Below are 23,819 nucleotides of genomic sequence, written 5' to 3' on the forward strand. Positions count from 1 at the left end.
GGCCCCTTCTCCTGGACTCCTCAAGGCGTCTGGCTCAAGCCACCCATCAGGCAAACCCGAATCTTTGCCTTCTTGAGAACACCCTGATTCCCACATTGAGGAAGCTGGCACTCTCGCATTCTTTTCCTCCTTAGTGTAGTTTGCTTTTGGCAGGGGAGTTGGAGGGCAGGGGCTAGGAAAGGTGGGGGAGGGGCATGGCACAGGCAGTGAAGACTCACTAATGTTGACACTTATAGGCTTAGTGTAATTTGTTCCCGGAAATTTACATTTGGGGTGGGAGAAAGAACCTGAAATTAGAGGGACTTTGGGCATCATACTCTGTGGGAAGAACCTCTTTGCCTGTCCCATACCTGTGATGGATGCTGAAAATCTCCTATAGCTTTTTTTTTTTTTCCCCCCACCAGAAACCCCTCTTCCATGCTCTACAGCTGGAACTTTTCTACTCAACCAGCATTTATTACGTCCGCTATTTGTCAGGCTTTGTTCAAGGTACTTTCCTGGGCTTTACTTCTGCCCACAAACTTCTCGTTCTGCAACTGGTCATGTCAGTGGGTTCTGATAAATCTCTAAGACAAATCCAGCAGAGTGTGGTATGCATCAACGACTTAAATTTAAACTTGAGCTTTATAGTCAAACTTGGCAAAGGCTTCCAAACATGGATATACCTTTGCTCCACTGGCCTCTCTTACGTGAAGCTGCCACAGGGGTGTATAATAGTTTGGGTCTGGAATGCCAAATCCCGCTGGAGCCTCAGTGAGATGCAGTGAGCAGAGGGCTAACAGTTCATGGAAATCTGGAAAGGAGGCCAGCGTAGTAGTGGCTTTGTTTGGTGAATAGTGCAGAGAGACCATGAGGATGTAGCTAGGTGTTTGTTTCTTTGTCTTTATGAAACAGCCAGTGGCGGGCAGAGAAGTTGATAGAGTAGGATAGACCAGGTAGATCTGGAGCAAGGCACAGTTGCCAGATACTGCAGAAACCTAAGGCATATTGTCATACTGCTCACAACCACTAGCTGCGGCATTGCTAGCATGGGAATTAAAACTTATACTACACTGAGCAAGCATTGAAATCAATGCATTTGGGGGATGATTTAGACCTAATAAATATGCAAATTGGGAGCTCTGTTTATGTTTCTGTCATCTGTGTCCTTTTTATGGGAAAGAAATTCTTAATTCAGTGAAAAGCTCCAATCCATGGGTCTTTGGGTGGTAGCTTGAAAAGGAGGACCATGAAAGACCCTTTAACCTGTGAATATGCAGGGAAGGGCTTGGACATGGGAGGGTAGCACCTTGACACTGAGATAAGCCACTCTGTGAAAGCATGGAGGGTGAGTGTAATTGACGTCAGCTCCATAGAGGCATCAGTGTTGTCCAAATTCCACTTGGTCAAGACCTTAGATTCATGTTTGGTGATGTGACTGAGGTTTATTTTTGTTTTTTAATTAAAAAATTGTTTTTCTGATTAGTTTACTCATTGTAGACACTTTGTAAGATATTGAAAATATAAAAAAGGAGGGAAAAGAGGACTCATTCATAACCTCACTACCCTAAAGATCCACTGGTAACATTTTGGTGTATTTGATCCGTTGTCCTGCTTTGTCATTTAGAACAAGTCTACAGAGAGAGGCACCTGGGTAGGGATGGGGGATCTTCTGTCACCTCCTTCATGATTGGGGGGAATGGGCTCTGGGACAAGCAGGAATCCAGTCATCCCGGTATGCTGGGATGGCAGGCAGACATACATCTAGGGATAAGGGATATGCTCACACTTGCCCCACAAATGTGCATAGACAAACCCCTAGGATGTGGGGCAGGAGGACAGTTCAAAGTCTGGACTGGGCAGTTCCACAATACAGACTGTAGATAGGGACCCTGGGAAGTGACAGAAAGGACTGGTAACAGACAGAGTCTCCACAACCAGATCAACTGGAGTCAAATCCCGGTTCTCTTACATAAGAGCAATAGGGGTCTTGGATGAGTTACCTCCCATGTGGCTCAATTTCCTCATCTGTGAATGGGGATAATAGAACATACTTTGTAGGCTGTCATGATGATTGAATTAGGTAATACATGCAATGCAGTCAGAACCGTGCCTATTGTTAGCTTATTTCCTCTTATACAAATTAGGATGCTTTTATCCCTTATGGGCATTTTCAGGTAATTTCTGCTGATACTTAGTTGGAGGAAGGCAGGAGGAGCAGCTGGATTCAGAAGCAGAAGACCCTGGTTGTAGCTTGACCCAGCCACGTGCCAACCACGCGAGTAATTTGATTTCCATGCACTCTGTTTCATCATCTGTGAAATGGGGGTAATAAGTCCCTCCTCACCAGTTGTTATAGGGACTTCGTTGAGACCATAGGATGCAAAAGTACTTTGTGTATGGACAAGAACCCTAGATTTAATACGGAGGGTTTACTCTTGGTACTTTTATTAAGTGATTCTCTGATTATAGGCAGCAGAGGGATCAAGGGGGGAAGGATGAACTTTGCTGGGAAAACACTTGCAGAAAATCTGAACCTGAGGTCTCCACTTGGTGCATTTAGTGGGTGTAGGAGGACCAGGAATTTGTGCTGCTGGTTCCTAGGGTTACCTTGGTCGGTAGAAGTTTCCTGGCAGGGCCTTGGAAGGGGGAAGCGGGGAGTGGAAGAAACCCTTACTGCCCTTCACAGGAAGACGTTCTCTGGGAGGTCCCTCCCTGACCAAGCCCCTGCAGAAGCTACGGAGGAGCCGGACGTCATGCAGGGAAGACGGCGTCACGGGGGTCTCTCACCTGTGGTGAAGGTGGTGGAGGTGAGGCTGCTCCGGGCGGTGTCCTGGGCTGCCCGCAGGAGCACTGTGTAGTCTGTGCTCTCAGACAGACCCTCCAGTCGGATCCACGTGTCCTCTGCATCCACGATCAGCTCCTGTGGAACAAGCCAGGGAGGCAGGTGGAGGGGAGTGACCAGCATTCCGTTGAGAGAAGCTGGGAAGGGAAGCCCAGAGCCCACGGCCAGCTGGGCTGACACTGCCATGGCCACTGTGTGCTCTCCATTCCAGACCCAGGAGAGAACTGAGCCCATAAGCAGAGAGGACAGCTCTTGTGTGAGATCTAGGCACCTCCTGCCTCTCAGATGCACATTGGCATAAAGGCAGGCAAGGGAATCGAATCCAGTGGTTTTCTGACTGTACGAGGTTCCTCAGGACCCGGGGAGGGAAATCCTAGGCCTCCATACTCCACATCCAACAGACTAACTCTGCTTAAATCTACTGTATAGATTCGGCTCCTGACGATGATTGCACTTAAAAAAAAAAAAAAAAAGGATTTCATTGTGAACAGAAGTTTGACAACCCGTGTTCTAGAAATACTGTTTCATCTGATCATATAACACAGAAATTTGTCATCTCGTCACTGCAGGCTATACAGATGTAGCCTTTATAATGCTTATTAAGAGGCATAAAAAACTGTTGAATTTGGTCTCCAGCTCATGTTTGCTTGGCCCTGCTATCGAAATTTTTTTCCCCAAAACTATGTACTTATGTAGGCTTGGAACTTTCCAATGCTCTTCGCATCACCATATTGAAAGCCCCACCACAACCAAGTGAAGCCGTGGAGGTAGACACCCCCCATTATCTGGACCAGAGACTAAGGCTTTGGGGGGTTTCGTGGTTTGCTTCAACTTATGAAGAGAGTAACAGCGAAGCCAGGACTAGCACCAATGTCTCTGGCTGGCAGACTCAGGCCCTTTCCTCAACAGCGTGTATGTATCCATCTGGCAAACCCCATTTGCTCCCTTTGGACTGCTTAAGAGAAAAATCCCCCTTATAGAAAAATCTCACCTTGCGGCTTCCATCAGTGGATCTGTAGGTTAAGATGTAGTTCTCAATCTCTGCTCTGGGAGGCTGCCAGGAGATCAGGGCACTTTGTCTGGTGACTTCACTGGCCGTCAGGTTTGCAGGAGGGTCCAGGACTACAAAAAAGGGAGAAAATGCCAGGAGTGCCTGCCTCTTCCGCTCCTCTCTGTTTGATTCCATCCCGGGCATGTGTATCTCTTTGCCCACCTTATGTGGTCTCTGGGCTGCTCACACGCTGACCCTAGTTCTATCTTGGACAGGAGCAGAAAGGGTGCTCCTGGGTCAGAAAAGCATCAGTCAGTGTCATGATCATCCCTGCAACTCTTCCCCCCTTCCCTCATCTGGGCCTTGGGGCCTAGGTGGGACAACTTCTGATCTGACCTCTGTCGGAAATCATGACCTTATTAAGTCAGCATGTCTGTCGAGTTCACCCCTGGGCTTACACCATTCCCACTGTCTAGCGTTCTGGCTGTGATTGTGCTCAGCAACTGTTCCCAAGTATCAAGCCCTGTAACAGGCAGCAGATTTTTCTGGGACAGATGTATGTCCAGTATTGGCCTCTCTTGGCCTGGTTCTACAGCTGTCAGCCAGACCCAGAATGAGAGCGGGAAACAGACACACGTCCATTGCCTGAGAGCCGCAGCTCACTTTCCCTGGCGTTTGGGCAGCAGTCCACCGAAATACAAACAGCTCGTGGCTGCACTGTCCAAAGTGCAAAGTCTGTCATCGAGTCTAGGGACAAAAAGCATCTAGGGACCCTGGATGTGTAGCCAGCCAGGTACTCACGGGTAGAGAAGTTGGTGCTGATGGTGCCGCTGGTGAGAGGCCCACTAGTGGCATACATATTGACAGTGTAATGGGTACTAGGAAGCAGGCCAGAAAGCTGGAATTCCTCGCTGCCTCCATCAACCAGGATGGTCTCTCCAGCAACTGAAATCCGATGAACATGGGTAAGAATTGAGTAAGGCATTCCACCTAGTAAATCTCTTCCAAATGCAAAGGCATTTCATAAAGACTCAGTATTAGAGAATTTTGGAAAGAATCTCCTAAAGGTTATCTAGTTTAGCATTATTTTCCACAGGAACATCCCCTCTCATCTCATTTTGCCTCTTAGTTGAGAAAGATAGTCCTTACTTGGAGGCTAGATTGTTTTTCCATGACTTCTACTCAGGCCACTGGGGTTACAAAGAGTACTCTGAATCCTTTGTCTACGTGGCTCCTTCTTTCTGCCGCACCTCCTAATCCTGTCCTCTCTCCTCAGGGCTGCGAAAATATATCTCCAACCACTGTTACATGCATGTGGCAATTCTAAAATCATTGATTCTTTGCGTTTATTTCTACTGCATTTTGCCTCGTCAGTTGAGTTTTGGACCACTGGTTCAGTTTATTGAAGTATATTTGAATTTGGATTCTACTGATCAGTTTTTAAAAAAAATTTATTTAAGTACCATTCACAGGTGCATCATAGAGTGATTCAGCTTCTCCAGCTACACTCACCACAAACACAGTGACCATCTCTCACCATACGGTGCTCTTACACCATCGTTGACTTACACGGTTTCGTTTTATATACAAATGTGGTGCGCATGTCTTCTCTGTATTCATTTAGCTGTTAATAAAACTGCTTGTAAGAGCAGTGCCAAGCTCTTTATTGTGTCTTTAGAATACTCTGGAGTCATTCAGCATTTAAGAAAGTTTATAGTGCACTTCCCCAAACTGGGTAGGGTCTGAGGTTTCAAGTTTTTGGGGTCTAAAGGCATAGAAGGCATGCAAATAAGCAAAAATCCAAACCAGCTCTTTGAAAGAACAAACATAACGACTGTCATTTGCAGCATCCTGCCTGTGGCCACTGCTCTGGCCACATCAAACTATGACAGCTGCTCCAAAGTCCTCATGGTCTCTTGTATCTCTACAGATGCACTCAGGTTGCTCTTTGTCTTAGAATTCCCTGCCTTCTCTTTTCCTTCTCTAACTTCATCTAAGATCTGCCTTCTTTCTTCCCCTTCACACCCTCACCCCCAAGGAGTGATCCATCCGATGTGGCCCAAGCTGTTTTGGGATTGTCTCTATCACAGCACTGCTCATGTTGGGTTCTAACCATGTGCCCGTCTCGTCATCACCAGAAGTGAGTTCCGTGAGGAGAAGCACCCAAGTTTTGTCTCTGAATCCTTACAGCCTTGTTGAGTGTATGGCTCGTGGGAGGACATTCCAAAACATTTGTTGAATGAATGGAAGTCAGTTGCCATGATGGAGCCATGTACTTTGCACCTGTGAGCTGGGGGGTGGGAACACCAGAAGCTTTGACGAGGACATAGTGTTGAAACTAAGACTTAGAGGATGGGTTTGTCTAGGAAGACATGTGGGAAGGAAACTTCCAGGTAGAGGAAACAATGCGTGCAAATGCATGGTGGTCTGGGAAGGCGTGGTAGGAGTTAAGAAATGCAGGCCTGGCCTGTGACATGCAAGGAGAGGGGGCAGGAGTTGAAATTGATTGTGCATACACATAGATGGGTTATGATGTATCTGTAGTCATGATATTCATTCCTTGAGCACTATTCAATTGGCTACCAGTCTATGTTACTCCAAATATGATCCATCATTTATTTTTCCATCTAAGTGATAAGTAGGTTTTTCTGATGCCTCGCTGAAATCCAAGTGTGCTAGCAGATTTGCCAATTTTTAAAAAAAGATATAAAATGGCTTTGGTAAAACTTATTCTTGGTGACCCTGTGCTGATATATTTTTCCAATTTATTTAATAGTCTGTTTTGGTTTTTATTTTCCCAAGCTTTAATAATCAGTTTACTTTACAGCTTACAAACTTGGCTTTCTCTGTCATTTTTTGAAAATTAAGACATCTGCTTATCTTTTGTCTTCTGGTATCTCTGTTCTCTGGATTCCTGAATATAAGACACAACAGTTCTGTGATCACATGTATAATTTAGGCAAGGAAATAACTTTCCCAGGCTTAGATACTTGAATTACTCAACATTTATTGTGCTTTGCGCTTCTTTATTCAACTTCAAATAGCGTAAGGTGAACAAGCATGGTGAGAAGACAATGAAACTCCAGACTTCATGTTGACTCAAACTTTGGCATTGGATATGGGTAGACAAGACTAAAGCAATAGGAGTTTGCTAGCTCTGGATGCTTTGTTACCATGTGTTATTTGCTACAAGCATCGTGCTTTAGTGTTTTTCTTGCTCTATAAACATCTAGAAAAGTGTGCTTTCTTCCCTATAGCATTTGGGGGCAAGTCTTAGCTCAATTCTGAATTTTGTCTTCCAAGTGCTATTCCTCTGTTTTTATATTTGCTTTTGCTTACATGCCCTTGTTGTACCTTTCCAACTCAGCTTTCTGAATTCCTGTAGTTGATATAGGTTATAGAGTTTAGGGACATCTTTAGAGCTTTCAGGGAAAGTAAAGCAGGAAAATTTCTAAGGTGTCCCTCACATTGATAAGATGTCCTTTTTTTTTTTTTTTTTTAAACTTTCATAATGGCCTTCAGTGCCTATCCCCAACATTCCCACCTGCCCAATGCATAGACCTGTATATATTCACCTGCAAAGTGTGTGAGAATAATGACGTAGTTCTCCACTTGACCCACTGGAGGCTTCCACTGCAGCAGGGCTTCTGTTGGAGTAATGTTGCTAGCAGTCAGATCCACAGGGTTGTCCATGGCTGAAACAGAGCCGGGAAGATCAGGTAAACGTGGGAGATATGGAAGGATGGAAGTGCAGTGAACTATCTCTTACAGTTTCCTCCATCATGCTTGTCTGCTGCTGAGCCATACAAAACAATGAAGTGACTGGAGACCTCTTTCCTTCCTTCCTTTCTGATCCCATCCTCTTCTCCCTGCCTTTCTTCCTCACAAGTACACATTTCCCTCCTGATGGGCCCCAGATCTTCCTTTTAGTTGATCCATTAACTTATGCACAGAGCACTGTCAGGGGCTACAGGGGATTCCAAGGTATGGCTGTTGTGTTTTACACATTTAAACTTAGATGGAGAAACTAAGAACATAGAGGAATTGTTATATTTCTTTAGTTAATGAGATGATTTGCTTTCCAGGCTGTTTGCACTTTCATAAATATAAGGGACATGACTTGTGGGACAGTCTCTGTTCATGAGCTTCAGAAAGTGTGGCGAGAGCTCCATGAAGTCAAGGGGTATCCATAGCACCTAGAACTTGCAAGGTTCCCAATACTTGTGGAAGGACTGAATGGGACTCAGGTTGCCTCGAAAGTCATATATGATGAGTGAACTCTTGCTTTGCTACTCACAGGCTCCCTTCATATTGAGTCTTGGGTATCCCTTTTGTGGCCTCGCGAGTCACGGGGATTCTTTCAGGCAAAAGGTCACTAGTGTCTGTTGGGGGTGAACAGAGTTTGCTCATCACGGGACCAAGTTCCTATTCTTATTTGCCCATGCTCTATGCCTTTGTTTCTTACTATGCGTCCCTTCCATAAATTTGGGATTTATGTCTGAAATGGATGTTATTATAATAGTTTAGGTATCAACTCAACCTAAGTGTCATGTAATTTACTCTTGGGGACCAAGATATGCTGTGGATCTGGCCCTGTTCTCTAACTAAAGGTTTCCATTGCTTGTCTATGTTCCTTATTTGGAAGTGACAACTGTGAAATATTTTTAAAATTTTAATATATGAATTGTCAAAACAAGTTCTTCAAATGCAACCTCATGAAAAGAGACAAAGAAGAAAAGTCTTGGAAGACTACAGTTAGCTTGATCTCTCTGAGATTAACTATGAGACCCTGAAGGAGGTCTCATTTCCCAAAGTTGTAAAATCATAGTTCTCACATTAAAACAACAGCAGGAGGGGACATTTTTGTGGGCCATGTGTTTATCGGGAGTTGCCACAGTAGCTCTGTCTGAACCTGAAGAGGGTGGTTTGGGTCAGTACGTGGCTGTATCTCCACTTCACAGATACTTGCTGCTTGTGACCAAGAACCCAAGGAATGGGGTTGACCCAACTTGACCCAAGTTGCTGCTTTCTTTTACCTTAGGGGTTAGAAGTCTCTTGAAATCCATTTTATAGTCCTCAAAGAGAAAAAGTCTAATTTCTTTAGCATGAATTTCTAAGACTTTCAAGAAGGTGAGTGGGAGGCTTCTTTGGACTCACTGGGCATCACTTTGAGTCACTATTTCTTGATTCCTTAACTGTCACAGGTAATTTGATGGAGAGGAAAGGCTGGACCAAAAGCATAGCTGCATTATGTGTAGTTATAGTCCTGGAAGGAGACTAGGGAAGATAAGAATATCCTGTTTTGTTTTTTAGAAGAGTGATTTTTTAAGGTTCTGAAACATTCTGAGGGCATGTTTCTTTGGCCATTACTTTACAGATGTTTCTGGGCCTGTGAGAGCATCTACAAAAGCAGTGAAGAATTCCAAGTTACCTTTTCCTCATTCAGGAAATGCCATTCTCTGAGGAAATGAAGCAGCCTCAAGAAATTCTGGTGTTCTAAGGAGGCAAGCTGGATATTTCCCATGTGCAATGGGAACAACAGCTTAACTGGGAGGTTAGGTATGGGGACAGAAAACTTTGGCTGTTCCCTCTGGTGCCTTCTATAGCAAATCTTTCCTAGTTCTGCATGATGGGCGGACTCTGGGGCCAGGAGGAGAAACAGAGCTGGTGCAGGAGCCCTGTCCTCAGGCCCATCCAAGGAGCTCATTTTCCAAAAAAAGTCCTCCACCTTTGGAGCATAAAGCAATAGCTAATGCAGCGACTTGGTGGTTTCTGACTAGGATGAAGAGCTTCAGGACCCCGAGGATTATTACTGAAATAACAACCCTTTCCTTCCCTGAAGTAAAATTTACATGACTGAGTCTTTTAAAAAAATTAGATGAGATGATTCAGATGTCTGCTCTGGAATTCTCTTCCATAACGGGTCTTCGAAAAATCACTTCTCCTATTGAAAATTCCTTGAAAATTTCTGACCTAAACCAATAAAACTCTTAGAAGAGGGTTACTCTCTAAATTCCCAGTATTAGAGAGGAATAGCAGAGGGAAGAGAAACCATAAATTGTTTTGCATGACATAGTGAGCCACAAGAGCACTCAGAAATGGAGCTTCTGAGCCCAGAGACAGTGTCCTCTGTATTAGCCAGAACAACTCCATATTCGCCCCTTCCGTCTGTTGCAGGTCCTCAACCAGGGTCCTGACTTGGCTCACGACAGGGAGACATGCCTACCTGTGTGAATGAGGGTACAGATGCGTTCACTCTCTTCCCTGCCCCGCACGCTGTTGAGACTGATTTCGTATTCAGTAGCTGGATATAGCTTGGTGATGGTGAATTCCGTCACCGTATTGGGCACCACTGAGCTGTCCAACCGTCCCACTAAGGAAGAGAAGAAGACACTGTTAAAGTTCATGGATGCTTCACCAACATAGCTAATGGTGTAATCTACATAGAAGCTTCTGGCAGCACTTTATCACGAAGCACAGTTGGGTTCAAGGCCCAGCACTCACTGGGGAGGATGGAGAAAAGGTTCATAGATTGGGAATGTTGGAGCTTGAAGAGGCCTGGCATGCTAGTCCCAACGCCTCATTTTATAGGTTCCTTGGAGCAAAGAATAAAGGTGGTTAGGTGGTTTTCTAACAAGCTGGTCTTCTTAAGGCAGTCGAGAGGTCATGGCTGCAAAGAGTGGTCCATGTAGACCAGAGACAGTCTGGAAAACAATCCCACTGCCTCCTGGAAGTGGGCATGCCCTCTACTTTGTTAACAATGTGGCGTGCTCTAGCAGGAACTGGCAGAAAGCAGGGGAGGTCTGGACCAACTTTTTCTGACTCAAAACTTGGCTGGAGTGGTAGAACTAGAACCATGATCACCGTGGTTCCCTTTAAGGCTCCATCGAGTTCAGCCAAGTCTTTAGGCATCCCCCAGGATTCTAGTCTTAGACTTCACTCTCTCAGGAACGTAAATGTGACTCTGGCTCTTGGCAGAATCCTTTAGGGTTCTTTGTCATTTACTACACTGCTTAGATAAGGTGACCAATTACCATAGTTCACTCTGCTGGTGGAGAGCCTGCTTTCTGGGTGAATGCAGTCAAGACTTTTGTGAGAGGAGCTGGTGAGTTCAGGGTTTCTTGGCTGCTCCTCCTCAGCCCACTCTTGTGCTGGAACATGCCACAGAGAGGAGGAGAATGCAGGCGGTGTGTGGAGGGGACTGATATCTGGGATATGTAGTTGTCCCATCACAACCTTCACTTAGCTCCAAATCCCATCCACTTGTGAGAAATCAAATCACTTTATTACCTTGTGTTGGCCGATAGGAAACTCGGTAGTAATCAAAAGATGCAACGGGAGGGCTCCAGGAGACCATAACTGAGTCCTTAGTCACGTTGCTAATCGTGATGTCTTTGGGGGGATCAATTCCTACAAGGAACAGGGTAGTTATGGGGAAAAGACAGAAAGCACAGTGTGAAAAAACAATTCGTACCGTTGGTTTCATGGGGACCAAGAGCTAATAGGGCTTCAGAGGCAGACAAGATCTTTATACCAGAGCCCCCTTAAAGCCATGGTCAGGCCAAAGTTTCACATGAAACCTTAGAGTTATTGGCTAAAACCATATTCATGGGGAATATTTTAACAACATGAAGTCAAGTTGGCAAGCTCTGTGCTGGGCAGCAACTATCACCTGTGTGAACGCCATCTGGGAACCTTCCTTTAAGTTCATATGTTTTGTTTTGAACTGGGAGTAACATGGTCGTTTTCTCTGGAGCAGCTTCTCTTGGACAAACCCAGATGCGTCTTATTTTTTACCAGCCACCTACGGTTCAATTTGGAAAAACTGCGTGTCGAGTCTAGAGGGATTTCAGAGCACAAGTCCAGAACAAATCCACTTTCCTAAATTGTATGTCATCTGTACTGGATACTTTATTTTTTGACTCCTGGAGGATCCCAGGGTCAAAACCAGCCAGTGCTTAATCCACTTGTCCAGCTTGTGAGTTCTTGTTATTATGTAGGAAACCAGCAAAATACATGTGTCCTCACCCACATGTACACTCCTATCTGGGATTGTATTTGAGAATTATGAGGCAAGTATGGTCCAATTCATCTCAGAGTATCTGTGTTTTCCAAGCAACATGCAAATCAACCCCATTTTCTGAGTCTCAGGTTCCCACATGGTTGCGTGCCAGTCCCATATAATTTTGAGGAAGCATCATTTGTATGAGTGACGTTACTGAGCAGTCAGAGATGGGGTTTCCTCTTGGAGGCTAATTCTCTTCAGACTGGTCATGTGGACCAGTCGGTCCTCTGGACCAACGCATTCAGGCCCTGGCTTCCTTAAGACATTGAGTTCATCCTACCTTCCCAAAGGAAGGTTCCCATCTTATACATTCTGAGCGATCCTGGAAGTGGTGGCTTTTTCAGAACAGCTCACAGACCCTCTCTAGCCAAATGGCACAGCCCCCTACTCCTTGGGTATTTCTCTTTGTAAAGTTCATTGACTTGTTAAAGACCTCTGGAGGCACTCCTTTCACCATCTGCTGCCAAGTCCTCCAGCCTCACCTGTGGTGATGGAGCCCACAATGGGCTCAGAGGTCACAGTGCCGTGGACTGCTACCAGGTTCACAATGTACTCAGTGGCTGGCTGCAGCCCCATCAGGACAGTATGCCTCTTGGTGGCATCCAGGGAGACCTCTGTCATCTCTTCCTCTTCATCCCGAGGGCTGTAGTTCAGAATGAGTCTGTCTGCTGGAGGGGATGGGTCACTCCAGGTTATATTTACACTGGAGGAGGTCACGTGAGAGAAGTGTAAATGGGAGATGGGGCGGAAGCCTGTAAAGCAGAAGAGATCATGGTTCTGAAACATGGGAGGTTGTGGACCCTGGGCTCAAAGAGCCAACTGACCGAAGCAATCTGTTCTCCTTGTAAACTAGGACCCCCCTTCACATGCTGACTCAGAGCTTGCACCTTCTCACTCTCCAGGTCTGTCCACGCTCCCTTCTCCAACCCATATATGGAAAAATGAATGCCCTCAGCAGGGTAAAACCTCTGTGAGTTATTTGTAATACTTACCCAGGATTTAACATCTTTCTCCTAGGAGAAATTTCACATGATTGCAAGGATCCTCTGAATGCCCACTGATTTAGTGCGGGCAGGGGAAGATGAACAGAATCAACCCCTTTGTCCAGGCTGTAGAAAACCAGATACATTTTCTGGCATTGTAGGCAGCCTTGCTCATCTCTCCCCCTTATTCCCAACCATTCCATCTTGATATATTTATTCATTTCTCCTCTACCTCTTCTTTCTCTACCCACATTCCTCCTTCTCTAAACAAAATGGGGTATTCAAAGAGTGGGTTGCCTAGATGACCTTCATGTACTAAGATCCATTAACCCCTGAACCCAGCTGGGGTTTTTGCTACCTTCATACCTGTGAAGGCGTCCACCGTGGACTCGAAGCTTTGCTGCCGACCCCTCTCAGCAGTGATTGAAATGATGTACTCTGCTCCAGGCTCTAGATCTGTCAGGGTGTACGAGGTCCTGTCCTTGGGCACAGTGACTTCTGAGGCAATGCCGGAGGATGGGGTGAAGGTAATTCGGTAGTGATCAATGGGGCCACTGGCCTTGGTCCAGATGAGGGAGATGGAAGTTTCTGAGGAGGCTGTCACCATGAGGTCTCGGGGACTGTCAAGTTCTGTGGACCAACACAAGTGGTCTATTTTATACAAGTTCCAGAGATCGGGCAGTATTTATTGGAATTGGACCTCCCTGTGGATTTCTAAGCTATCAGCAGGCCTGCTGACCACAATGATTAGCTTGTCATTGCTGACAATTAACTCACATTTTGTTAAACATCTTCCCTTTGAAAGATGGCCAAGGGCTTGGAATATAGATGGACAATCTGGGTAAAGGCATCAGGGGCTCCCACACCACCACACATCCACGTCTGGGACAAAGCTGGCTGCTGGGTGTCAAGCTCTCTATATTCATTTTCTCCCAGCCTTTCACAGAAAGCCAACCAGGGTATAACAGGAGCCACTGTCAAGTAGAGATATGACCTTCCTGGCAACAGTAGTTACCTGTTTCTGAGGCCATTTTGACTGACCTGGCCATGTGTGTGCAAATCTGAGTACTTCTGGCGACCCATGTCCTTGTGGTTCTCTAGAGAGGTTGTTTCCACTAGAATGAGCCTTGGGACAGGGATTGGTTCAAAATCCCCAGCTCAGTCCAGGCTGCCTGTACCAAAGGTACTAGAGCGACTTTGAAATTTACACAGAATTTGGAAGCAAACCTGCTGGAGCCAGAATAGCAGAGGTGAACTTTCCCTTTGTCCTTAGACTTAATGGGTTGTTTCCAGATCTAAACCTTTATCCCTGTGGCCTTTCTGAGGGCTTCTGTCATGCATGATGAGGGACATCACATTCTGCCTGTTCTGGGGTGGTCTAGAAAGAAATAGGACCTACTATGACACCAACCGATTTGGAATTGTCCACCTCTGTGGGCAGCCCTTCAGACCATGGGAGATGTGGGGAAGAGAGGGAGACTATCCTGCATGCTGATGTCAGAGGTTAGGCACAGAGATCGCTGCAGGGAGATGTTGTTTCTAGGCCGATAACTGTCATCCAGGGACCTTTTCATGAAGGGACATTGTCTTCTGACCAAGCCAAAGCCTCCATGGCTTTTCAGGCCTACAGAGATTATCCTGGTTTTCTTTGGCACCAATCCTCTTACTCACCAGTCCTGGCATTCATGGTGGCCGGTACACTTTGCTGTGAGTCCATGACAGCAGAAATTCCAACTCCGTACTCAGTGCCGGGCACCAGATCTGTTGGCAGATGCAGAAACAACCATTAATCCGTGTGAGTGTCTGTGGTGGGAAAGGCAGAAAGGAGGGAAGCCAATGAGCTCAGATTCCTGTTCAGATCTTGCATTTAGTCCTTCTTGAATCTCCTCCTAATTTTACCGAGGACGAAATCCCAATTTTACCCCCTAGAAAGTCCATACCAAGTCAACAGGATGAAGCGTTCAGCGCAAAACTCCCTTCTTGCTGCCGATCTCGGGAAGGCAGCCGGGCTGCCCTTGCTGGTGACCTTCAGAAATGTGCTCTGCTGTGGAAGGTCTCCCCGTGGTACTTAGAGCCTCAGAATGGTTACCACGGGTGAGGGCGGTCCTTGTATAAGCTGAGAATTGGAGGAGTGTCTCATCGAGAGGGATTGTGTGGACTTGGGCCTTTAAGGCATTTTTTGAACATTGTGTGCGAGCATCAACTGCACCTTTTATAGGTAGGGACTGAAGCCATATGGAGACTCCAGGCCCCCTTCTAGGGAGCAACACTGGATGGACTTTCTGAGCACAGGAGGTCAGGCCTTTCACGTAGGCGCAGGCAGAAGCCCCGCTGCTGTGGGCTCCTGCCCAGCAATTCAGACCCCAGGGTATTTGAAGCTACGGATCCAACCTCAGGATGACTTCGGGGGGAAATCTGGAGATGGAAAAGGGGCAAAAACTCTCCAACTAAAGGATGTAAGCTTCTTTGGGGAAATCCTTTGGGGGCTTAATACAAAGAATTGTTGGGAGCCTCCCAGGATATCTACAATTATCTGGGGTGTTTCCTTATCCTCTCCCACATTCATTTTCAGAGTAACTGGCTTGACTGGTATATTAATTTCCTATTGCTGCTGTAACAAATTACTACAGTTCAGTGGCTCGGAACAACATAAATCTATTATTGTACAATTCAGCGTTTAGCAGGTCTGAAGTCTAAATGGTTCAACAAGGTTGCAGCCTCTAGAGGCTCTGGGGGAGAAATAATCTCTTTGCCTTTCCCGCCTTCTAGAGGCTGCCTGCATCCCTTGGTTTGTGGCTCCTTAATCCATCTTCAAAGCCGACAGAACAGCATTTTCAAGCCTGTTTCTGTCGCTGACCTCTGTGTCCACTGCCTCATCTTCTACTCTGAGTGTTCTCCCTGTATCCCTCTTTTTTTTTTTAAGGTTTTATTTATTTGTCAGAAAAAGAGGGGAGGAGAGAGAGAGAGAGAGTGAGCAAGAACAAGCAGAAGCCGGGGGAGCAGCAGGCGGAGGGAGAAGCAGGATCTCCACTGAGCAAGGAGCCGGAAGAGGGACTCGATCCCAGGACTCGATCAAGACCTGAGCCGAAGGCAGACACTTAACTGACTGAGCCACCCAGACGTCCTCCCTGTGTCCTTCTTCTAAGAACACTTGTTCTTACATTGGTCCACTTGGATAACTTAATCATATCTACAAATTCCTTTCTGCCAATGTAAGGTGACAGAGTCACGTGTTCCTGGGATTAGAATGTGGACATCTTTGGGGGCCATTATTCTAGCATCAAACCAGCATCAAATTTGCCCTAGAAGTGGGATTGTAGAAAAATACGAGATCAAATCATCACCTGTGGGGACCCTGTGATGAGTCTGAGTCCTTCTGGTAGGCATTTGTGTGTGGGGGGGGTGGGGCTCTATATGGGCCCACAAGATCCCCAGTTTGATGATCATGCTATTCTGCATTTATGTACATTTGTTCTTTTCAAAATACCTGAATGTGCTTTGACCCTCACCACCACCTGTGAAAGGTAGGATGGGGAGTCTTTTCTCCATCTGCATTAGTTTCTTGTGGCTGCTGTGACAAATGAGGACAACAGGGTGGCTTACAACAACAGAAATTTATTCTCCCACAGTTCTGGAGTCTAGAGGGCCCAAATCAATGTGTTGGTGGGCCGGGCTCCTTCCGAAGGCTCTAGGGGGGGCGTCTTTCCTTGCCTCTTTCCCCTTCTGGTGGTTGCCGGATCCTGGGCTTTCCTTACTTGAAATCCAGGCTCTGCCTCTGTTATCTCGTGGTGTCTCAGCTCACGCTGCTACCACAAATGGCCATAGACTGGGTGGCTTAAACCACACTTATTTCCCACAGTTCTGGAGACTGAGAACTCCAAGATCAAGGCATCAACAGATTTGACAACAGGTGGACCTCACTTCCTGGTTCATAGATGGCCATCTTTTTGCCGTATTCCCACTCAGTGGAAAGAACGAGAGAACCCTCTGGGGTCTCTCCTTTATAAGGGTGCCAATCCCATTCATGAGGGTTTCTTGCTCATGACCTAATCACCTCCCAAAGGCCTTATCAAATAACATCACAGTGGGAATGATGTTTGCACCATATGAATTTTGGGGCAACACAAACATCAGTCTGTAACTGGTCATTCTCCCTGTGCGTCCTTGTCTTCTCCCTTCTTATGAGGACACTGGTCACACTGCATTTGGGGCCCACCTAATCTGTTTTGACCTCATTATAGTTTGATTTCATCTATAAAGACCCTATTTCCAAATAAGGTCACATTCACAGGTTCCAGTCGGACATGAATTTTGGGGAGGGCACTATTCAAACCAATACACCATCATATTATAAAAAGAAACTATGGCAAAGGTTCAGGGCTTTCAGGAGTGGAATGTTCCATCATGCCCCCAATGTCATCCACTCCCCTGAGCAGCTGTGACTTCCCCCGGATCCCTAAAGTAATAGGAATGATTTTGACAGGAAATGCATTGAGCAACCTTTCCTTAACAAATGGCTTCTTTTTAAAAAAAGACTTATCTATTTATTTTAGAGGGAGAGATAGTGTGGGGGAGGTGCGGCAGAGGGAGAGGGAGAGAGAGCATCCCCAGCACACTCCCTGCCAAGGGTGGAGCCGGACGTGGGGCTCAGTCTCAGGACCCTGAGCTCATGACCGTGAGATCACAACCTGAGCCAAAACCAAGAGTTGGATGCTTGACCGACAGCACCCCCCAATGCACCCCACAATTGGCTCAGTTTAACGAAGGGGAATGCTGCATGGTACCCAGAGGGTTCCACACCCTCTCCTCAGAATAGCTTTAGTCCAGCGATGCAATAACGCCCTCCTCCCATGCTTGAGTATGGAGAAACCACCAGGTCTACTGACCAGGCTCCCTTGGAGGAATGCATTCGAACCAGCCCTCTTTTCCCTTTCAGACCAGCTCCATCCACTTCTCAATCCTTTATTCTTTCTTTCTCTAAAGTGTCAATACCAGTGGAGGTCAAGGTTGAAGTCTGGCAGACCTTGAGGTCTGCCGTGCTTACACGGACATTCGGGCTCTGCCACTTTCTCCTGGTGTTCACTTTGGTACTTGGCATGTTTGAGCTTCAGTTTCTGTAGACTGGGAAGAGCATAGTGTGTATCTCGGAAGGTCATCTTGAGGAAGAAATGAACTACGGTGCCTGGCCCACCCCGATAGTAGCCAATAGCATTATTATCTGGCTCAGAGGACTACTCCAGGATCTTGAGTCCTTTTTGTGCACTCCAGGCAGGTTCAGGCTGGTCCTCGGCACACCTGTCATCAGTTGGCTGAGGCTTCCGCCTGTTGGGTCCACTGAAACCAGTGATTCAGGGAGTCCCCCATCAGTGAGGAGCCCGCCCCCCAGCTGGGGGGAAGTACCTGTCACTAGATCGAGTCCATGATAGCAACGCCCCCAGAGCTGTTCCAAGCACACATTTATCTCCGTCAATATGTTCGGCGAGCCCCAGGTACATCCTCGGTTGGAGAAATTAGATTACCTTTGGGACATGAACTACTTTTCTTAGGCATCTGATTGAAACCTTCAATTGCCTGTAACGAAGTAGAAATTCTCTGACGTAGACGAAGGGTGACAGATCGAGGGAGTAAGACAGAAATTATATGTTGCCAAATGGATCTAACATGTAACGTTTTCATCTGAGTTTCTTATTTATGAAGCTTAAATGAAATGTTCAATAATTTACAACGGAATCATCTTTTCCCAGAAAACGGCAGAGCAGAATTTAAAGTGCTCTCGTCCCAGGCTTTCTGTCTAGGGGATGGGAAAGTGGGACTCGCTTATAGGTTCCTGCCTGCTGCTTCCCTTTGATTTCCTGTAGCTTTCTTCCCGTGGTACAAGTGAATTGTTGCTCTTTGCCAGCAGGTAAAATATAGTTCTGCTGGAAAAGAAAATGTGTGTCGGAGGCACACCCAGCACTCTTCTATACCAGCCCTCTGTGGACTCCCAGGGATTTCTCTTTCTAAAGACCCTATTGCTCTCCATCAATGCTCCCTTTATCTCTCCATCCACCTCCCAAAAGTGGTGGCCTGTGAATGCCTCCATTGCTTTGCTGCACAATAGCTCAGAACATCCATCCCAGAGGAACCCACCACTCTCCATGCCTTATAGAACTTCCTTTGTTCGTCTTGGAAGCTGATGCTTTTCTCAATTCTCATGGCACGCCCATTCTTCTCTGAGCTCCCAAAAGCACGCAGTTCATTCACTCACCAAACGTTATTGAGGGCTTTCTTTGTGCCTGGCCCAGGCGATGCCAGGGTGAGCTGAATGGACATCACCCTTGCCCTTCCCTGACGGACATGAGAAGAAATCTGTCCTGAAGGAGGAAATTATTTATTGAACACCCACAATATGCCAAGCACCGAGCTGCGTGCATTAGGTAATCTAGAAGAATAATGAAGAAGAAAGGAGGGATAGAAATTGAAGGCAATTTTTGTTTGAGTGTCTGATGGCCAAGAGTCCTACTACTACTAGTTCCTTAGAGATTGTACCTAGTATCTTATTTAATTCCCCTGCAGCTCTGCTGGGAGGGCATTATTGATGAGCAAATAGAGGCGTAGAGAAGTCCATTCCTTGACTGAGGTCATGAGGCACATGGACAATAAAACTGGCTTTGGAACTCAAGTCCTTTGTTTGTTTTTTTCTGATCTGTTACAGCATGGTCTTTGTCCCTAAGAATCTTATAGGCTAGTGGAAGGGAGTGGAGTAGCAGATTGGAATTTGAGGAATTTGGCACTACACCCTGGCTTGCTAACTAAAGAAACTATTTCAGAGGGGGGATGGGACCAGCATGGGCGGCAGTGGCCAGGGGAAGATTTCTAGAGAAGGGACTCGAGTTGAATGTTGAAAGCTAGCCAAGGTTAGGAAAGGCAGAGGGCAGGAGATACAGAATTCTCTGGTGGGCCTGGGAGCAGGAAGAGATTAGTTAGGGCTGAAGAGCAACGGGAATGAGCACATTCGTCCCTGCACTGCGAGGACCGTGGGCGATGAAAGGAGAATGACTCACTTCCCCGTTTAGACTTGTTCTTCCAGCTTCCTGCTGCTAGCCGGAAAGTGGTGGGGGGAAGCAGACCCAAGACGCTGCGTTGATCCTTCTTGCCAGCAAAAAACATGAAAAAGACCCCCAGGGTCTGCAGGTTTGGTTGGGTCCAGGTGGACCCATAGAAATAGGGACCGTTTCCATCTCTAAATCTCTGGGCTTGTCTCCTGAGAACTTTGAACCTTCAGGGTTCCAAACTAGGGTGAGGGTTTTGTTGGCCCTCGTGCATTTACAGGACACCTGCTCTCAAAGGGAGGAGCGACCCAAAGACCCTGTACCCAGGGGCTTTGTAGTCCATCTCTCAGTTTTTACAGCAATAATGTTACTATACTGTTCCTTTAGTTTTCCTTTTGGTCTCCTCACTAGACTCTTGGCTCTTGGGTCAGGGGTTTGATTTTTTGTATAATTCAGTCCGTAGCATAGTGGAAGGAACATAGGACGCGCGGAAGCAGCATAGCCAGAGTGATGGGAGTGTTGGGAAGACTTACAAGGGGGTGTCTGAACTGGGCTTGAAGGATCAGAGGTATCTAGGCAAGAAAGGGCATCACAGGCAGAAGGAATAACAGATGTAAAGGGAGATCTGATAAAATAATTCATGAAAACCAGGCACCTAATATAGGGCCCCTCATAGTGGAAGTTCCAGAATTTGGGTACTAGGGATTTCAAAGATGGGAAATATTGGGAGACAGTCAGAGGATTTTCTGAGAATCCCTGAGATCATACCATATGGGCAATAATCTATTTTTTAATATAATGGGGGTTTAAGCTCCCAGGATCCCCCTGGGTCATGGTAGATGTTTCTCCAAGGTTCCCTGAATGAATCGGGCTTTGGAGGACATCTACCTGCTTTTGGAGTGTACCGACTTTAAGGACTGGCCCCACAAACCTATATTAAAATAACAATAATAGTACTAAGGAATATTCTTCAATACAACTCTCTTGTTGCCAATGAGATTAATGAGAAACATGGCTCATCACATTCTGTCCTATAGGGACATCCCCTCTCTGGGTCTTCTCTGTAAACAAGCCCTTCCCGCTGAAGAAGCCAAAGCAGGAGATGAAAACTTCCCCCCTGGCTTTTCTCCTGGTTCCCTGGTCCCAGTCCTTTAACACGAATAAGAAACAGACGCCCTTATGTGCTGCTCTGTGAGGAGGAGGGGTGCGGAGGCTTCTGCCCTTTCTCTCCTCTCTTCTTCTTGGGTCTCTGCAGCCCACTCCCCACTTTCTGGCCCCTGGAAGGTGGTGCCTTCCTTGTTCAGGGGGTGCCTTCCCAAAGTGGCCACTTGGAGTCGCTGTGACTTCACCTGAAGGAGGCTGAGCACAGCCTGGCCTCGGCCACGGGCCCATTGGCCAACTCCTCCTCCTCCTCAGAAGAGCCTGCAGGGAGTTGGGGGTCTGGCGCCGGGCCTGGTGTTTGTGCCCGGGCACATTAGGGAGTGCAGACAGGGTGAAATGAACATCAAGTGCCCTGGTCGGCCCCGCTCCGCCAGCTGGCCTTCCCTGGGAGGCTCAGATTTCTTCGTGGAAAATCCTCCTGTGGACAAGCTCATCTACCTTTGCACCTTGAGGAACGCACCTTCTACCACTAGACCCCCCTGTGAGCCCCAGGAGGAAATGCGGGTTTGGGGGAGGCTTCTGTTCTAAGTCCCCAGCAAAACCAGCGGCCTTGTAGGTGGTGGCTCACACGCCCGACCTGCAGGGTCAGCCTTGTGTGTGTGAGTGTGTGTGAATGCATGCCTGTGGGCGTGAGTGTGTCCTGTGGGGCTGGCTGTGGGCCTTCGTTTTCTTGTAATCCTGTGTTGTGCCGTGATGCCTGTGGGAATCAAGGGTTCCTAAGCCAATTGGCAGCCTGTGGTCTGGGGATGGTGTCAGTCACGAGGCAGAGAGCGGCAGGTGGGTGGGAAGTGCCACCAGGAGGCTCGCAGAGGGACCCCCCAAGGGGTTGCTCAGGCATGTGGTGCACTGGCTCTGGGGGCTGGGTTAGAGCCCATGCTCACGTGGCCGCAGGGGCCAGCTCCTTTGACCTTTCCCTTGGCTGCAGGGCTCCTCAAGTGTGGGCGCCCGTTCATGGGGGAGCTCCAGGCAAGAATGTATAGATGGCTGAGGACAAACCCCTCTTCCCTCTTGGAGAAGCGCCACAGCCACAGGCCTTTCTGGGGACAGATAGCGAGGGGTCCCCTCAGACACAGAGCAGGGTTTGTCATTTGCATAGGTCCGAGGCAGGGTTTCTGACCAAATTTCAATGAAGGGATGAGAATCTCCTTCTTTCCTCACTGTCCCCCACATCCTCCCCCCTCCCCTCTGCCTTCCACTCAGAGTTTTCTAGAGGGTTTATTGTTTTCCATTGTTACTCGGAAAGCAGTGGTGGTGCCCATCTCTGGTAAGTGCTGCTTGTTCTAACCTGGAGGTACCTCGATGCACCCGTAAAATAGCTAACACTTAGCATCCCTCTGGGACTCCGGGTCCGGCACACAGGCCAAGCACACATCATCCCGTCAGAGAGGCTGAGCCTCAAAAAGTGATCATTAAGGACACAGAAGCCACCAGAGCAGAGGGGGAAAAAAAATCATTGCAGACTCTGAGTCTGTTGTTCAGAAACAAATTCATACTCCCGAGGGAATTTGCTGGGCATCGACTAGAGAGAATAATGAAAAAGAAATGCTTGGCATTTTGTGCCTGAGCCTGGCCTCTGTGCTGCTGAGGAGGAGGGACTGGGGCTTTGCCGGGGGGCCGTGTGCTGCGAGCCCTCTGCCCGGTGCAGAGGCGCAGACAGTCAGCCAGGGCCGGTGGCCCACAGCGGGGGGGTAAAGGGCTACTGAGAAGATGGTGGCTACTGCAGGGAGTGTCGGTACAGACGCCACTGGAGGGCAGGGCTTCGAGTGGGCGAGAGAGGATCGGGGAGTGTGAGCTTGTCCCCGGCACAGGCCAGGCTGCCGCGCACGGCATCCACTCTGAGCGTTGTGGGGATTGGAAACCGGAGAGGGTCTCCTGGCTGTTGGATGTTCTCTAGGAACCGGTCTCCATGCAGCGTTGGTGTGTGTAGATATGCGTGACTTCATCTCATCCTCGCAACAACCCAAGGGAAAGACGCAATGTCTTTGGGGCCGGGAAACGGGAGCACGGGGCATTGAAGAAATTTGCCCCAAGGGCACATCTCTGAAGGTGGTCTCAAACCCGAGTGGGCAACTTGTGGGCAACTTCAGAAACCACGCTCTCAGAATGAGCACTTCTCACCCATTCATGGACACCCAAATCCCCTGGGGGTCTTCTAGGATGCAGGCTCTGATTTGCTGGGTTTGGGATTGACTGTTTACAACCCTCTCCCCTAGCACCCTCCCATGACTTGCTGCTGGTGCCAGCACCCCACTGTGAAGGTCATGTTCTCCACTCTGTGCCACACCCATTACAAGAATTCTGAAATCAGCCATTAGCTCACAGACCTCCTCTTCCTCCTTCCTCCTCCTCATCATCCGATCAGCCACATATCAAGCTTGCTCTGTGAGAAGCACTACTTCACACTCATTAAACACGTGACCTCATTAAAGCCTCATCAGCTTCACCGTGACATGACGCACTAAGGGTTATTATACCCATTTTACAGAAGACAAAACAGAGGCTTAGAAAGGTTAAGTCAGTTGTCCCAAATCACACAGGAAGTGGCTGTGGCCGGATGCAGGGTCCAAAGTCCTGGCTCTTATTTGAACAAAGCATTCAAATAAAACTGGGGCAAGACACAAAGGGACTTGATGCTAGAAGTCTCAATTATTATTATTTTTCTTTCTCCTTTTAAAACACTGAGATAAAACTGACATACAACACTAGTTCCAGGTGTATAACATACTAATTCAACATTAGGCTATGAAATGGTCACCACAATAAG

General features: G+C 47.3%; 1 protein-coding gene across 1 annotated transcript in view; it reads right to left on the bottom strand.

Moving 5' to 3' along the window:
* Nucleotides 1–23,819, bottom strand: part of TNR (tenascin R) — a gene marked incomplete at both ends in the record, with an annotated part of 78,761 nt that overhangs the window by 24,253 nt on the left and 30,689 nt on the right. Inside the window, 9 exons of the mRNA XM_080824627.1 lie at nt 2,770–2,902; nt 3,816–3,946; nt 4,617–4,760; nt 7,391–7,510; nt 10,042–10,188; nt 11,106–11,225; nt 12,363–12,632; nt 13,230–13,493; nt 14,535–14,624. Of these exons, the coding sequence (XP_080680753.1) occupies nt 2,770–2,902; nt 3,816–3,946; nt 4,617–4,760; nt 7,391–7,510; nt 10,042–10,188; nt 11,106–11,225; nt 12,363–12,632; nt 13,230–13,493; nt 14,535–14,624 (1,419 nt within the window). The remainder of the gene's footprint in view (nt 1–2,769; nt 2,903–3,815; nt 3,947–4,616; nt 4,761–7,390; nt 7,511–10,041; nt 10,189–11,105; nt 11,226–12,362; nt 12,633–13,229; nt 13,494–14,534; nt 14,625–23,819) is intronic.

Source organism: Martes martes, assembly GCF_963455335.1.
Source record: "Martes martes genome assembly, chromosome: 15".
Lineage (NCBI taxonomy): Eukaryota > Metazoa > Chordata > Mammalia > Carnivora > Mustelidae > Martes > Martes martes.